Source organism: Candida orthopsilosis, assembly GCF_000315875.1.
Source record: "Candida orthopsilosis Co 90-125, chromosome 4 draft sequence".
Taxonomy (NCBI): domain Eukaryota; kingdom Fungi; phylum Ascomycota; class Pichiomycetes; order Serinales; family Debaryomycetaceae; genus Lodderomyces; species Lodderomyces orthopsilosis.
Window position 1 is genome coordinate 1,326,288 of NC_018297.1, and position 17,974 is coordinate 1,344,261.

General features: G+C 37.6%; 6 protein-coding genes across 6 annotated transcripts; 4 read left to right on the forward strand and 2 right to left on the reverse strand. All coding sequences in view use genetic code 12, as the record gives it.

Annotated features, from left to right (window-relative positions):
- Positions 1–1,378: 1,378 nt before the first annotated feature.
- On the forward strand, positions 1,379–3,907 carry CORT_0D06450 (Lys144 transcription factor; the record flags this gene model as incomplete). The annotated part of the gene is made up of 1 exon (XM_003869565.1): positions 1,379–3,907. One exon carries the CDS (start codon positions 1,379–1,381, stop codon positions 3,905–3,907), a length of 2,529 nt encoding a protein of 842 aa, XP_003869614.1.
- A 1,877-nt stretch (positions 3,908–5,784) lies between these two features.
- CORT_0D06470 (Erg4 protein) lies at positions 5,785–7,185 on the forward strand (the record flags this gene model as incomplete). Its single annotated transcript, XM_003869566.1, has 1 exon — positions 5,785–7,185. One exon carries the CDS (start codon positions 5,785–5,787, stop codon positions 7,183–7,185), a length of 1,401 nt encoding a protein of 466 aa, XP_003869615.1.
- Positions 7,186–7,268: 83 nt separating this feature from the next.
- CORT_0D06480 (Scl1 proteasome subunit YC7alpha) lies at positions 7,269–8,012 on the reverse strand (the record flags this gene model as incomplete). Its single annotated transcript, XM_003869567.1, has 1 exon — positions 7,269–8,012. The coding sequence occupies one exon, from the start codon at positions 8,010–8,012 to the stop codon at positions 7,269–7,271; it is 744 nt and encodes a 247-aa protein (XP_003869616.1).
- Positions 8,013–8,190: 178 nt separating this feature from the next.
- On the forward strand, positions 8,191–9,435 carry CORT_0D06490 (Hos2 histone deacetylase; the record flags this gene model as incomplete). Its single annotated transcript, XM_003869568.1, has 1 exon — positions 8,191–9,435. One exon carries the CDS (start codon positions 8,191–8,193, stop codon positions 9,433–9,435), a length of 1,245 nt encoding a protein of 414 aa, XP_003869617.1.
- Positions 9,436–11,540: 2,105 nt separating this feature from the next.
- On the reverse strand, positions 11,541–13,832 carry CORT_0D06500 (hypothetical protein; the record flags this gene model as incomplete). Its single annotated transcript, XM_003869569.1, has 1 exon — positions 11,541–13,832. The coding sequence occupies one exon, from the start codon at positions 13,830–13,832 to the stop codon at positions 11,541–11,543; it is 2,292 nt and encodes a 763-aa protein (XP_003869618.1).
- Positions 13,833–14,838: 1,006 nt separating this feature from the next.
- Positions 14,839–17,922, forward strand: CORT_0D06510 (Mih1 protein phosphatase; the record flags this gene model as incomplete). Its single annotated transcript, XM_003869570.1, has 1 exon — positions 14,839–17,922. One exon carries the CDS (start codon positions 14,839–14,841, stop codon positions 17,920–17,922), a length of 3,084 nt encoding a protein of 1,027 aa, XP_003869619.1.
- Positions 17,923–17,974: the final 52 nt, after the last annotated feature.

Below are 17,974 nucleotides of genomic sequence, written 5' to 3' on the forward strand. Positions count from 1 at the left end.
GCATAGTTTACAATCTGTCGGTTTTTTTATTTTTTCGTTTGAGTTTTCCTTAATAATTTTTTTAATATCCCCCCATCATCCAACCATGGAAGTTATATGTTGCAGTATTGGTGAAAGATAAGAAGTGCTTTAGTTAAATGAAGAAGGGATTTATCTTTTTTTGATTTTTCCCCAAAATCAGGAAAAAATTACTGTTTGTCGCTGGTAGTCCCCAATGCTGGTGGCTTTTTTTTGAATCTTGCCCTTGACATGCTATGTATCACACTTGTTACCTAACTACCGATGTTGTTATCATATGATTTTCAACGCCCTCATTGCCATCCCATTCATATCTATTCACCAAACCAAAGGGTCTTATTCTTTTTTTTTGAAGAAATCATAATTATTAATAGAATACAGAACAAGGAAGTGGAAGTTTAATTTCCCCAATTTTTCCATTTCATTATACCAAACCAAAGAGACCTTACCCACCTCATCCTCAGTTTTCATTATTCAATTTTCAGCTTAATCACAACTCATTTTCATTCATATGTTCGTTGGTGATGAGTACGCTAATTGGATTTAATCCTCATTGACTAACTAACTCCACACAAATTCAACCTTCCCCCCTCGTTCGTTGTTTTATATTCATATTTACAACAACAATCACTTATACATTCATTCCCCATGTTTTTTTTACACATCCTTACATTTTACAAATCTTGTTACAAAGTATTATAGGTATATTTATTTTAGTTTTATCAACTTTTTTATATCTTTTAGTTTTATACGTTTTATTAATAGAATAATATTTAGAAATAAGTAACTTTGTTGTAGTAAAAGTGGTGATTAATTCTCCTGGAGGAGGGGCAGCTATGACTCAAAGAGGGTGGGTGGAGTTGAAGTGTAACTCGTTGGTGATTCTGTTTCATTCGATGAACCGAGTTCTCTCGTCAAAGTTGATGGTAGAGATATACGTATACATGCTACGTAACACACTAGCTCCATGCATGGTGATGGGAGTGTGTCATTGTTTGAAGATTGTTGACTTTACATTTGATCTGTGGATTGAAATCTGGTGATGATATGAACGAAGAAAAAGAATCTAAAAGCACAGAAATAATAGCCTTCATCTTAACTTATCAACGGATATAACTTACGTATCACCGCCAAGAGTGTCATATTCTCATATAATTCCCCTACACTTCAACGGATGTATAAATCCGACTTTATCTCTGGAGCCTGCGGCTCTCCTTTTTTTTTTTTCGCAAACCCCAACAAATTTCCATATAACCAATCAACTCTAAAATATCATCATCCGAATACCACGAATTGGCACTAGAAACACCGTATACACGTCCAAATTTAACGTATACTACGCTACTTAAATGATTTCAAGATGGATTCAACGAAACCGCATACTAAGAAGAAAGTGATATTGAAACGTAAGTACAGTAGAGGAGGATGTAAAGAATGCAAACGAAGAAAGATTAAATGTGATGAAGAGAAGCCGTTTTGTCATAGTTGCACGAGATTAAACAAGGTTTGTGTCTATCAAAAACCGTCTTCGTCGTCTTCATCCTCACTGAAATTCCAATTTGAAGAGCCTAAGATTATCCTCGTTGACGGAAGTTACCCTAAACATGAATGGCATCGAGATCGAATATCCAATGGTACGGGAGAACCTACAGAACCCCTGTCGAATGAACGACAATCACACAACCTTCAACGTGCTTGGAATAATCTGCTGATAGCCCTGGTACGACAGCAGCAAGACCTGCGTCAGAATAGTCAACCTACCTCACTCAAGTTTTATCAAGTCAATCATAGCAACATCAGAACACCAATATCGTCATCAAGGTCTCTACCGCCTGAGGATGGTTCCATATCCAATGCCGCCGATCTCAATTTAATTCATAGCGAATTGGATACAAGTGTGCAACAGCCAGCCCACCAACAATCACAAGAGGAATCCCGAGAACAGTCTCCACATCATTGCAAAAAATACAAAATATCCGACGTGCTATCACCGGATATTGATTTCTTAAATGATTACAATTGGGGAAGTATCGCCCCGAATGAAGTGCGAGACCTATTTGGGGACGCAAACCTATTAGTCCACGATTCATTGGAGATATTTGGTATTGATCAGTTCAAGCACTTTACTGACATAGATAATGAGTATAGACAGTTTAACAGAGAAACCGACTACTCCCACAGTGTGCAGAGTTCTGAAGAGTTACTGTCAATACCAGAATTCCCAATAAAAGAACTTTCTTACAAGTCTGAATCACAACCTATTATCCACCTTGGCTACAAAACTAGCAAAGAGTTGATTGACTCAACGTTCCAAGATATGGATTTAGCAGGTCCACATGAAGTATATCTAAATAAGTTGACGGAGACTGAATTGGGATACCATTTGTTCCCATTTGCTCATGGTATAGGTTCAAACGCAGTGTTGAAAATACTATTAAAGTATCTGCAAGGATGTTCATACTTACTTACTGCATTGTTATCAAGTTCCGCAACCTTTCAATTCATTCAAAATAGAAAACCAGTACACGAACAGAATAGGTCGAAATATACTTCTATTTGTTTGAAATTACTTAGTGATGCGTTTCCTAGACCAAATGAAAAGCCCAACACAATGGCCAACGATATTGAAAAGCTACTACTAACCATATTGATTTTAACTTCGTGTTTCACTGCAACAGCTTATTTCCAACAACAAGCAGACCCAAAATCAACTAAAATGCTCTCTTGGAAGACTCATTTACGTGGGGTTAAAGATTTGTTATTGAAATACTCCGATCTTACTAAATCTTCAAGTAGAGCATACGTATCGGATGGATTAGCGTTAGCCAAAAGTTGGTATTTTTCAATTGAAGCGTTGGCAGAATTAAATGATCCCCTTGGTGGAACCCTACATTACCTGAAGGAAAACATCTCGCAAGATGTGGATATTATAGAAACGGATGCCGAACATGATCATTCGGAGTTGAGTCGAATCTGGTTACAAACAGGGTATTTTAGTCGAGATAGAAATGCAGAATACCACGATGCGCTCCTCAAGATAAATTTGCTCACAGCACAATATCCCAACTTAGTTCAATTTAATTTGTTCAATGGGTATAGCATTAACGTTGTCTGCATCATTGATGAATTGGCTAAGTGTTTGGACTTGTTACGAGAACATAATAATGTACAAGTGTCAGGTTTCAGAGTAGCTAAGGTTATGTCCTTGATTGCTCAAGGAAGAGATAGCTTTATTGTTCCCATGGTTGATAAATCAACATTTGAAATACCCAATGAATCAATCGGACATCCAAAGTATCATAAGCTAGATCGGATTTCGTTTCCTGAATCATGCTATGCTAAGGAGACTTTACATGATGGGAGATTGGTGTGTTACTCGTGGTTTGATTGGAGCGAACAAATGCACATTGAATCATTAGCGTTGAAAGTTTATATAACAAAGGGCATTCTTCAATTACCTAGAAACCATCCCATAGTAAAAGAGTTGAAAAAACATATAATGCACTCAATGTTTTTCATAAAGGAAAAGCGACAGAGTGAAGACTACAGGATGTATCACAACGACATTTACCTAGAACTGGATCACTACTACATTTCGAAAAGCTTGTTTGACGAAAGAGCACTAATGGCACAAAGTACATTTCGCCAGCTTTTGAAAGTATCTTTGAATAATGACGATTTTGAAAAGTTGACCTTATATTTCAAGGCGTTGGCCAAATTGGGTAATGGAAGCGCATTGATTGCTTTGGAGAGGGTTGACAAGTTGAAATTGGTGCACGAATCGAGATTCAAGAGAGTAGTAAAGGGTGATGGAGGCGATGAAACGATGGAAGGTATCGATAGTTTCGACGATGATCAAACAGACTTGGCGTTTATACCGTATTCATAGACAATTTGACCTTAATAGATGTACAACATAATCCAATCCCGTTTCGCTGTAAATGCATCAGTCTTTTGTTTGCATGCTTAAATAGAGATAGACTAGAGATTACCCATCACAATGGGTCTGTCTAGTTGAATTTATATCCTTGTTAAAAAGCGACATTTTTTTGCGGCTTTTAAACTTTCAAATTAATTTTGTGGCTTTTATAATTTCAATTTTGGATATCAAGACGAAAGCAGTGATTCAACATAAAAGTGTAAGCAATAAAGCAGCAGTGGCAGTAGTAGAAGTGTCAAAAGCACCAAAGTGATAGGGGTTTCAGTGCCCTCTTTTTGAACCAGAGTTCTTAACTTCCACACGTAATCAGATTTGCCAGATCATGAAATTGCAAATCCACCATCCTCTTCATCAATTGGCAATAAATAAACCAAGTATTGAACAACACGGAAATCTCCACCTTTTATTCTTTCAATGTGGAATATCAAATAAAACCAGTCCTAGTTGTGTCATCAAAATTCTTGATATGCCATTAATGAAATTTAATTTTAACATAAAGTTTCTAAATTGTTGATATGCCACCAAATGAGCTTTGATTGGACTGGGCACACTTTGTCGAGATTTGTCATGGTGAACACCCTTAGAAACGTCTGTGGTAGCACGTTTATGGTTCTGACGTCTTGTTACTTCAGGTTGACATTGACATATTATGATCCAGTTCTTGAAATCTTTGAGCTTGAAAGTTTTGCAACACACTGTATACCTTTTATTTTTTCTGTTTTTGATACACATGGTAATTTAGCAACACTCATAATGTGCCTGCAAGTATCAACAAAACCAATGACACACATTAGAATTGTATTTTCCAACCACTTCCAGGTAGCATATATGCCTCAGATATGCACTTCCGTGCTCACGGCGGTTACTCGTTTTATCATGGTTGCGAGATGGTAGTTATGTTGCAAATCTTCAGGGCATTTTACTCGAATACACAATAACCAAGAGCTGGTATGAGGTACTCCTTATGCTGCTATTTTTATGTACTGTTATTCGACTACAAAAAGAACTTTATTCCCTCTTCGGAGAGAATGTAGGCGTTATAGATAAACACAAACCTATCTATTCAAATTATATGAATCGTTACATAGCACGGTTTCTAAGCATATGATCTGTACCTACAGAGGAAACCGATGCAGAGTAGAGTAGAGTATATATATGCTACTATATAGACCCACCAACTCCATATTCAAGATGTACTTCGTACATCTGCAAATCAATAATCATGCTCTTACATATTCAAACGTAGAGTTCACCTTCAGTGAAATACCATACACAAACAATTTTGAACTACACTGATCTTGAAGAGTTCTGAATTCATTTAGTATAGCGACAACAGAGGAAGTAGGTTAGTGGTTTTTAAGATAAGAAATAAACAGATGTGAATTTAGAGGAGAAGGTGTATTGTATCTACATATAACGTGTAAATAGATCTAGAGATCTCCATTTGTATTAAAAAGACCATGACAGATAATTTTGACATGCGACACTTCAATAGGTGAATTTCTGATATTATTCAACCATAGAATAATATACTGTACCTCGTACCGCGAATTCCTTCTCTCGCTCCGGCGCACGTCGTATGATTCCTGAGCTTAAAATGGGTACAAAAAAACAAAACAATCTGGACAAAAACCATTCGGCGGGTTTGACTAACACCGACCTAATGTTGTGATCCCGCGTTTGTGTAAAACTGTTGTTTAGATTTTCAAAACCTCCGACAAACAAAACAAACATCAATTTTTTTTTCTTTTCAACAAATACAAAACACATATAACCCTTTCTTCTTTTCTGTTCAAAGTACGCACGACAACAGGTATTTCAAGAACATGGCAGAAGATAATACTCCATTGGTCTCATCCAATGATTCAGAACCTACCACTCCAAGAGGATACACACCCAAGGATCAAATTGAATGGGAATTTGGTGGTCCCATTGGTGCGTTGGGAATGATTATTGGCTTTCCATTATTGATGTGGTATATGTGGATTGGAGCTGAATTTTACAATGGTAAGTTTCCTTGGCCAGAACAAGATCAATCATGGTCTTATTTCTTGTTGTTATTATGGGAATTATTCAAATTGAATGGATTACCTACATTTGGTACTTGGTTATTTTTCACATCATTTATTATCATTCAGGGCGTGTTTTATTTAGTTTTACCGGGTGTTTGGACTAAAGGGCAACCATTGGCTCATTTGAATGGTAAACAATTGCCTTACTTTTGTAATGCAATTTGGTCTTTTTACACCACATTAGCTGGATGGTTGGTTTTACATTTTACTGGTATCTTGCCAGCTTATTACATGTTGGATAATTTTGGAAGAATAATGACAGTGGCTATAACTTATGGTATCTCATTGTCAATTCTCTTATACTTGGTTTGTCTTTTCGTTACAGGTGATTACCACAGAATGACTGGTAATCATATCTACGATATGTTTATGGGTGCACCTTTGAATCCAAGAATTGGTAAATACCTTGACTTGAAGATGTTTTTTGAAGTTAGAATTCCTTGGTTCATCTTGTTCTTTTTGAGTTTAGGATTATGCTTCAAACAATACGATAACTATGGGTATGTCACCCCACAAGCTGTATTTTTACTTTATGCTCATTGGCTTTATGCTAATGCTTGTGCTAAAGGTGAAGAATTGATTGTGCCCACTTGGGATATGGCTTATGAAAAGTTTGGTTTCATGTTGTTATTTTGGAATATTGCTGGTGTGCCATTTACATATTGTCAATGTACATTATACTTGGCCTACCATGATCCACAAGAATATCAATGGTCAACAGCTTACAATGTGTTTTTGTTTGTTTTAATTACAGTTGCTTATTACTTCTTTGACACTGGCAATCGTCAAAAGAATAGTTTTAGAAGAACAATGGCAGGAAACACTCACATCCGTAAAACATTCCCATATTTGCCATATTCTGATCTTGTTAATCCAAAGTATATCAAGTGTGAAAATGGCTCATTGTTGTTGACTGACGGATGGTACGTTTATGCTAGAAAGATGCATTACACTGCTGATTACACCCAAACTTTAACTTGGGCATTAATGTGTGGATTTAGTTCACCATTCCCTTGGTTTTTCCCAGTTTTCTTTTTCATTGTATTGGTTCATAGAGGTTATCGTGATCAAAGAAAATGCGAAAAGAAATATGGCAAAGATTGGGATAGATATTTGGAAGCTTGTCCTTATATGTTTATCCCTTACGTTTGGTAAGCACGACCTTGAAAGTAGTGGTGTGGTCGTGGTATTTTTTTTTTCACACAAAAAGTTTATTGATTTCAAGTATATATAGCTACTCAATCTTGTTCAGCTATGGCAACAAGCCTCTCGTCTATCTCATCTGGTGTTAATATTCTAAACACGCCTTCAGTAGCAACTCCAATTTCAATATCATTTTTTCTAAAATCAGTCCCCAATACTGAACTCAACGCAGTAATGGCAAAATCAACAGTTTCTTTCCAATCACCCTTAACAACATCGGTCTTTTTAAATTTCTTTTCCAAGTATGTTGTTGCTTCTTGTTGTTTTGGCCCGGTAGCTACCGCCTTGACACTGGTATAGTAACCAGCAGGATCACATTTGAAAACTTGTGGGCCTTTTCCTTCATCCTCGAAATCAACTTGAACAAAAGTTAAAGCTACACCTAATGGCCTCATATAAGCTCTTTGAGTATACAATTGAGACAAATTGGCCATTCTTTTGCTCAAACTTTCAACTGGCATTTCATATCCATACTTGTATCTAAATTCCGTAGCCTCACTACGTGCTCTCATTGCTTGTGCTCTGGCATCAGCTATGGACCCAGTGGCAACCATACCTATACTTGGAGTAATCTTGAAAATGTAGGATATAGTCTTTGCATCCAACAATTTATCAGGAATCTTCCTCTGCGATATAATAACTGCTGAATCTTGTCCCGTGACTCCAATTGAGGTGATGTTCGACGAATTGATGGCTTTGAAGGCATATTCGACTTGGTACAACCTCCCCTCTGGAGAGAATATAGTAATGTGTCTATCAAATCCAGCTGATCCTGACATTGTAGTGATAGGTGGTGGATGATAATGGCTATGTCAGGTGGCAAAGGTGTAATTTTTGTCTCGTCTACTTTTTTTTTCTGCAGAGAAACCTCAAAGTATCATTTTAAGTACAACAATACCGAAGGGATTACGCAGGTAGAAAGACCCTCACTCTCGAGTAGCGCACAACAACTCCCAAATGGATGCCTCTACAAGTGAGACGGAGACGTTCACCGTCGACGAACAGACCAAAAAGCACGTTCCACTATACCACCCCAATAAATCCTCCAAGACCAAAGTTTCTTACCACTACAATCCAGAAGTGGCAAACTACCACTACGGCACTTTACACCCAATGAAGCCTTTCCGACTAATGTTAACTGATCACTTGGTGAGTACGTACAAGCTTCATGAAAAAATGGACTTGTACACGCCAAGGAAAGCTACACAGGAAGAGTTGTTGCAATTCCATTCTGAAGATTACATCGACTTTCTTCAGTCAGTGACTCCAGAAACGGTGAAAACATTAAGTGATCAAACATTGGCAAAATTCAATATAGGTGACGATTGTCCTGTTTTTGACGGAATGTTTGATTACTCGTCCATTTATGCTGGGGCATCTTTAGATGCATCGAGGAAAATTCTTGCAGGCATGGCCGACATCGCAATAAATTGGTCTGGAGGACTACATCACGCCAAAAAGTTTGAACCAAGCGGATTCTGCTACATAAATGATATAGTCTTGTGCATCATAAATCTATTGAGAATACATCCAAGAGTATTGTACGTAGATATCGATTTACATCATGGGGATGGAGTCCAAGAGGCATTTTACACAACCGATAGAGTAATGACGGTTAGTTTCCACAAATATGATGGTGAATTTTTCCCTGGGACTGGTTCAGGTGATGAAGCTGGTATAGGCAAAGGTAAGAATTTTGCCATTAATGTGCCATTGAGAGATGGGATTGATGATGAATCGTATGTGGCATTGTTTAAGCTGATTATGCAAGTTGTGATGCCCAAGTTCCAACCTTCTATCATTGTTGCACAATGTGGTGCAGATTCCTTAGGTGGTGACCGTTTAGGGAGATTTAACTTGTCCTTGAAAGGACATGGTAATTGTTTAAATTTTCTCAAGAGCTTTGGAATACCGATGGTGGTTTTGGGAGGTGGAGGATATACACCCAAAAACGTTTCAAGATTGTGGTGTTACGAGACGGCGGTTTTAACTGACACAACATTGAATGGGAAAATTCCAAACTACGGGGGTACTTCTCAATGGTTTGGTGACGAGGGACTTCATCCCGAGTTAACGGGGAAGATTGAAAACAAAAACACAAAGAGGTATTTGGAAAGTGTACTACAGAACAGCCTCGAGCATCTTAGATACTTGGACTATGCTCCATCTGTTCAAATGTATGAAATACCTCCCGAGCTCTAAATGCTCCAATCAAATTAATGGGGCTTTTAAAATGGAATGCACAAAGAGACTGGAATATAGTGATTGCGAATGGAACCACTAAAACCCAGATATAAAATTTCAATCCAACAAGAGTGGAGGAGGAGTGGGTAAATAGAAGAGATGAATCCACGGCGGGTATGCTTAGTAGCTGCGTGAAAGGAGCGAGCTAGATGGGTAGCAATAAATGTGGTGCCCAAATGGGTACTACTTTACATTAACAGCTTGTATCTCTGTGTGTATTTGGAAATGCAAGCTTGCGCTGTTTGGACTACGCTTGTTCAGTAGTTATTAGATGGTTTGACGAACAGTATACAATGCAATGTCGAAACTTTTTACCCACCCCTCGAGTTTTGTGATAGTGATAATGAAACCAAATGTATTTGGTAAAAGAGCTCAATCTCAGTTATAGAAGACAGATGTCATTGAATCCAAAACTTCACACTTACTTTCCTTCGTGCTAACTGTAACTCATGCAATTCCAGTAACGACCGTTTCTTGTTTACCCAGTCCTAAGGAAACCATGATATGTAGTCTACTGCTGCTTTGAAACAAATAAGCAACAAGCTTTCATGGTATAAACACCCACTACAAGTGCAAATTAGCTACCAGCATGCGAAGAGCTCAAAGTTTCTAAAGCTTTTTGTTAATAAAGTTTCGCCACTCCCTAGACTTTTTCATGCAGAAAGTTCAAACCTCCAATCCGCTAAATTTGAAATCGTTTGAGGGTGCAGTTAAAAGACTTCAAAACAGAGAAATTTAACTATAATAATAATTCGACTACAATAATGTATAATTCATAAAATACACGTTTAAAATATTCATTAAATAAAATTAGAAAACAACCCCAAAGACGGATTCTTTTTTTTCCTTCAAATATAGAGACTATTAAAGACGTACAAAAGTTCCGGGTTAAAGGCCCCTCTTTGCTCTCTTTTTCAAAGTACCACCACTTGACAAGATACGCCGCAATAGCATCGTTATCAGTCAAGGGATCACAATTGTGCGTGTGTATGTGGTGTTAGGAGAAGAAAAAGTGCCTGTTGCAAAGTTAATTGCTTGATTCTATTTGGACTATAACTAATTTTGTGTCTGATGTCTTATCTTAAGGGGTGGTGACGTACACTGTCAGATAATTCCTTTTTCTAATTTCTTTTGTTCCAGAAACGAAGAAAATAAATTAATACATGGTTGACAAAAATAGATTAATAGGTGGTTAACAAAAAAACGAGGCTTCATTGTTAGACCAAAACTCGTTGAGACTTTATATGTGGGAGAGGGGCGTGTGTATGCGTAGATGTGTAGGTGTTGATCAAATGGGTTATAGTGGAACATAATCACACGTCGAAAAGAGGGTTGTGCACAAAACACTTTTACACATATGGGGAGTAAGAAAAATAAAGAGTGCGGCTGACAACCGAAACTGAAAGGTTGGTTACGCAGGCAGGAAACAAAATCTAAATCAGACGGTGGAAGGATGCCCTTTTGGAGTTAATAGCGAAAAAGGGGTAGATTTATAGATGTAGCTTGAGCATGAAGGGATTTACGTATGGGAAGTCAAGATGTTCCTAAGTTTTTGGTCCAGGGAAAGGTGGTCGGAGTCAAAAAAGTCTTTTAGCGCGTGGGTAAGTTATTGAAGCAACAGCAGGTTTTATAAACAAAGAAGACTCAAAATTGGCAAACAAGACACAAGTTGGTAACAAATCCGTTTCTAGTGCCCATAAACCTCAGGATAAGTTAGATAAAGTTTCAGAAGTCGAAAATTTTAAATTGCTGAAATTTCGTGATGATGATAAAAATTATGTTGTTGGCAAGGAGATGGAGGATGCAGCCATACGTACCATGGCTACCTTGGGAAGGGGAGTTAGAAAAATAGAGGAAGAAGGAGGTGCATCAGTTGGTTTCAGCAATTAAGTTTTCTGACGAAGTGCGATTTAATATCATCAAATTATTATTCTAGTTATATCTTTTTTTGTAAGATGACCAACCTCTTGAACATCAGAGAAAACCATTTTACAACTATACTGCAGTTATTCATTTTGCAATATATACATAAACACACTACGCGATGAACTGTTAGTTCCATTCTATTCAAGATTATCCAAATATGTACTCAAATCTTTATACTTCTCAAATACACCGGTTTCATCACCCAAATAAAACGTGGAGTCGCCTTCCTCTTCATTGTCATCAGCATCTTCAGTTCCTGTTTCCTTACTTTCATTTGAATTAGTCTTCATATCATGCACCAGTACGTTATCTTTTATCTTCTTCAAATTGTATTTCACCGACGACGAATGATTTGATTGAATAGAATGCAATGATTCTAATGAATCACAATCGTCAGTAAAATATGCATGTAGATTCAATGAGCTTGATGAGCTAGGAATACGTGATAGTCCATATGGTGGTTTTGATCGTTCTGCACTATTTCTTCTATCGCCACTGGAACTGTTGTTGCTATTGCTGGTGGTGCTGTTGTTGCTGACGTTGTTGTTGTTGTTGTTGTTGTTGTTGTTGCCGTTGCTGTTGAGGTGCCCATTCTTCCGGTTAAAGACCGACGGTGGTTGTATCACAAAGTCATTATCAGCAGATAACGATTTTATGGATGGTTGTTGTCGTTGCTGCGCCTCTTTGTTTTGTTGCTGTTGTTTATCGAAAAATCGTTTACTAGGACTAAACACGGGCCCACTGGTGCTGGCCTGGTTTGGTGAACTTTGTCCTATTGTTGCAAACATATCATTTGTTGGAGTCAATGAATGCTGTTGACTGGAGTTTGGTGTGATTAGGGTAGAGTTATTATTCAGTGGCCATCTAGTTTCAACCTTGCTAGTTGTACCAGTAGCAGTGAAGGGGTCTTTCAATGTTAAAGGCTTCAAAACTAATGGTTGTGGTAGATGTTTTAAAGAGGCATTAATGTCTCTGTCATTTCCATTGGCCACCTCACCAAGGATGTTTGATGTATCAACCGGGTCTTCCTCCACTTCTCCTATACTACTACCCATGGAAGACGAGTCATCAAAATATGAATCTAGCAAATCATCAACATGTTGCAAATCAGGCAAGTTCGGTCGTTTGGTACCGGAGTCATGTGAAAGTGGCTCCTTCAGATTTGAGGCTGCGAGTGTGGCATCTTTAGCAGGTGGAGTAGGCATAGTAGAGTTATTTCCCCTAAAAAAGTTCCGGATCTTTGTAGATAGTCCAGTGCTATTCTGTAGTGGTTCCCCTTCTTCGTTATTTTCGCTCAATTTCCGTTTACAATCAGCATCTTTGAATATAGCTTGATTAAAATTGAAAAACCTCTCCCGTTGTGAATCATTTAGATCAAATGTAGTGAACTTATGATGTTTAACTTCTTCTAAGGATATTCTCCTGTTCGGATCCTTTTGTAACAACTGTTTGATCAAATCTTTAGCCAATTGTAATTCTTCCACATCTGAATCAGTAACTCTGGAAGTATGCTTTATCTGAGGAAACTTCAATTCTGTATCAACAATTTTCTTACATATGTCAAATTCATTTACCCCATTGAATGGTAAATTGTTAAACATTAAACAATAAAGTGTAACTCCCAAACTCCAAATATCTATTCTATAATCTATCTTGATTTTGTTCAACAGATGATGTTCATTGGTAATCATTGAAAACCGGTTTTTAACAAATTGACATAATTCCGGAGCATAAAATGCGGGAGTTCCCATAGTGTTTGCCAATTCTTTAGAATCTTGAATGGTGTTTTCCAAAATTAAACTAACACCAAAATCAGATATTTTGATATTGTTGTATTCATCGATCAACAAATTCAGTGGTTTCAAATCTCGATGAATGATGTGCTTATACAGATGAAGGTATTCCAAACCATTAACAATATCTCGTAATATTTTGTTCAAGTTAAGTGCTGTTCTACTCTTGTGCGTACTATATTTCTCATAATAGTGATTATAGTGTTTCCAATCAATTTCTCCGTATTTACAGTACTCCAATATAAGAAGAATCTTATCAAAATGGGTATCGTCAATGACTGAATATAGCTTAACAACATTGGGATGATTACACTGTTTTAAAATCTTAATTTCCTTTTTGATCTTGGTAACATTACTAATGTACGACTTTGTAATTAACTTGGCTTTATCGACTCGATTAATCGTTTTAATGGCAACATAGGTTACAGATGTTGATGATGCAGTTACCACTTTGTCATTTAACGTGGATTGTTTCCTCACTACAGGCTGGTTGTTTCTGTTGTCATCCAATACCTGTCCTAGTAGTACTTTACCATATTGTCCTTGTCCAATCTTTTTAAGTATTCTGTATTTATTATTGATAACTTTCTTCCCCGTCTTTAGATCTAGTTCGATCAGTAACTTATCATAGTCCATTATAAAACAATATGCCTATACGCGAAACTGTAGTAGACTCTTAAACTTCATTTGATGAGGTATTGGAAGTGAAAAGTGGCAATCTCTGTTTGAATGACGTATACAAACAGCGTGGACTTTTGCTAGGAAATGGAAGTTGGATGAAGGTACTGTTAACCGGTGCTCTTGCCTTAGACTTATACGGTTGTTGTATCCTCTCTCTCTCTCTCTCGGCTACACCTGGTTCTTTAAAAAGAAAAGCACAAATAAATAGTCAGGTGCTAATCACGTGCAATTATTCACGTGACCCAAAATAAATTTCATTCTTCGACTAAGATTACACAAAAACACCACACACCACATCAAAACACGCTACTTACTACTAACTTCTAGCTACTAAGCTACACTACAGAGATATGCTTACACTGTTACTTACTTCCAAGTGATTAGTATACTAATATACATATCCATAGTAGGATAGCACTTGGAGTCAGTCGGAATGAGTAGAATATTAGTAAAAGTTAAACAATAAGAAGAAAGAGTTCTACAATTTGGTTGTGTTTACAACCAAGCTGAAACGAACAAAACATAAAACAAAATAATAAACAACAAATACATAATATTATTATTTAAACAACCAAGCACCCAATTGGGTAACACTATTGCATCTAACTAACTACACACTTTAATACTTATTTATCACTCACTCATTACTACGACTACTATAACGTACAAGAGCATAGAAAAAGTCAAAAGGTAACTGTGATAAAGTACAAGCTGCTACTGCTGTTCCAAGACTCTAAATTTTGACAACCAAAAAAATTTAATCACCTTTATTGGAAGACAAACATAACTCCACGCCCCACGAAGTTGAGACCTGCACGGGATCAGAATTATAATATTATCAACGGTGTTGCATTAATTTACAAACCAATTTTATTTTGAAATCAGAGGTAAAGGAGTAGGAAGAAAGCAAAAGGCGGAGAGAGAGAGAGAAAGACAGAGAAGATCAAATAAATTTGCCAAAATGGAACATCAAAATGACAGGCCACACCCATTTTCCCATCCCATAAGAAAAGCATCATCATCATCTTTATTGTCCAGTGAATCGAACAAAATGTATCTACTGCGATTCCAAAAGAAAGACCATCGTTTAAGCTCATCCACCAGTGGCAGTGATCAAATGGATATTGAAAGGGACAATCGTGTTGGAGGTGGTGCTGACACCTCCAACGATAGGCTTGATCTGAATAGTGCCAAACTGATACGTTCTGACAAAAGCAACCAATGGGCAACTACTAATACCACCACACCCACCAAGACAACATCGTCATCGTCCAGAAGATTATTCTTACAGCAAAAAACGTCAAATTCATCATTTTCCAATTCTTCATCATCTGGTTCTCCACCAATGTTTAATCGAACACCGCTTAAGAGCTTGACTAATTTCCCTTTGAATGTAAAGGAAAAGACCAAAGCCTTCACTAAATCAATGACTGAAGTAGTATCCAAATCATCTCATAGCTTTTTCGCTAATTTACACATGACTCCAAAAGTAACTGAATGTACGTCAACTTACGATGATGTGGATGACGACGAGGACGAAGATATTCCTACCGATTGTGATTCTGGTAATTACAATGACGAAATCGAGGAAGGAGAAGAAGCGGAGGATGAGGACTCTGAGGATGAGGACTCTGAGGACGAGGGTGAAACAACCTTTGACACCATCAATATTGGGTCTCCAGTAATGCATAGGAAAACCAATAGCATACAAATGAACCAACAGCAAGAAAGCCATGACCATGATACATTGTTACGTCTGCCTACACGTGCCATGTCAAGACCGCCAATTACAAATAGACCCAAAACTATAAGACGTATTCATTCCGTGTGTGAAACGCAACGAGAGATTGACAACTTCCAAATACATGAAGATAACTCCCAGCTAAAGCACACCAATATACAAACATTTACACTGGGAAACGATGTGTTGCCCCGAATTAATGAAGATCAATTATACAAGATTCTTTGTGGGGAACATAAACATGAATTTGACGAGTTTATCATTGTCGATTGTCGATTTGACTATGAATATCATGGAGGTCATATAATTAACGCAATGAATATATCAACTAAGGAAGCATTGGAAAATGTCTTTATTAAACAGAGCCATCAAAAGGGGTCTTCACCAACAAGCAAAAAGAAGTTGCTTATTTTCCATTGCGAGTTTAGTATATTCAGAGGTCCGACTATGGCCAAACACCTTCGTAAATGTGATCGAATGTTGAATCAAAATTCATACCCATTTTTGTCATGGCCCGATGTTGTTATACTAGAAGGTGGATATAAGAACTTCTTCACCAAGTATAAAGCGTTTTGTTATCCACAAAATTATGTTGAAATGAAGGACATCAAACATGAAGTGTCCTGTGAAGCTAATTTAAGTCGAGTGAGAAAGGATAGCAAATTATTAACACGAGCCAAGTCATTTAATCAATTTGGTGGTGGTGGTGAAAACCTTACTAACTCCACAGCGTCAAGACCGTCAGCACTAACATCAGCAAGTATTAGTGATTTTTGGAGTATGTCGTCTCATAGTCGATCGTTATCATCGAATTCGTTTACCACCTTGAACAGTGGTAAAGTGATTAAACGTCAACGATCAAACTCAAAAGTGAAATCAATCAGTACCAATTTGAATACAAAGTTGACTAGAGCTAACACTTTTACTTTTGACCAACCAATTTTCAATAGTCATAATCACAACCAATCTTCATCATCATCAATAGCATCGTCCTCATCACCTTCAAGTTCTCCCTTGTTTAATAATTTTGATTTTAGTGAAGAAGTTGATAAAGAGAACCCCCTGCATTTGCAACAGCACAGCCAACAGCTCCCACAGCATCAACATCAACATCAACACCAAAACCAACACCAGCACCAAAACCAACACCAACACCAGCATCAACATCAATTGCGCAGTTTCTTACCACCATCAACGTCATTCCGTAATTCCCACCACCAACAACATCACAAAGCTCAACTGTCACTGTCATTACTGCTGTTACTGCTGTATCGTCATCGTCGTTCTTTTTCATCAAATTTATCGAACTTTTCAAATTTTTCCAATTACTCATCATCGTCCATATCTATCCATTCATCTGCTTCATCAATTGTTTCTGAGAATATTTCACTGTCTACTGATTCCTTGAACGATCCATATTTAGGTTCCGAGATGTTTTCTCCACCACCAGGAGCAACAGAAGTAGCAGGGGCTGCTGCATCGTCCATGACACTGGATTATTTCGATGGGAAGCGATTATCATCTGCATCAATGTCCTCATTACCTGCAGTTCCTCCTTCTATGTTGCGACCAGCATCACGGAAACCTAGCTCATTGCAAACTTCATTAGCTGCCTTGGCCCCATCACCTGCCTCAACATCAGTGGTACTGACATCACAACAACAGGCAAGTTTACCTTCACCATCTCGATCACCTTTTCCTCAACCAAGTTCTTCATTTCAATTTCCTCCTCGTCAAAAGAAATCAATGTCAACAACGAGCGTTCCAACACTGGCTTCACCTACTGTTTCATCTCCGTTAAACTCAAGATTGTCACGAGCAAGAACAAGAACAAGAGCAAGAGATGAGAGGGCTGGATCAATAAATTCTACAACAAACACTAATTTGCAACAGAGTCCCAATTGGTTATCGTCAACCGCTAGCTCACTTAAGTCCAACACGGTATCATCATTCACACCATTTTCATCCCAGATTGATTACGAAGAGGCAGAAAATGACGACCCAATCAATGACACCCCGGTTGATTTCAATGTCAGTGCGGAACATGAACAGCATCAACTCATTACGTCACGGGCCACTCAACATCAATCGTATCAAGGCACAAAAAGGCACCATTATCATCAATTGGCATCAAGATCGGGGTTGAGTACTTCGCCAGGAGATCATCACGCACGAACCAGTAGCAGTGGTAATAACAGTAATGATACTATTGTATTAGGATGTCTAGATGGCAATACGACTGGTGATGGTGGTTACGTGTATTCAGTTGATGATATAAATGAAGATGATGAAGAGGATCTTTAATATACAAATATTCTGCATCTAAGTACAATGTAGTATAATCTTTATCAACATT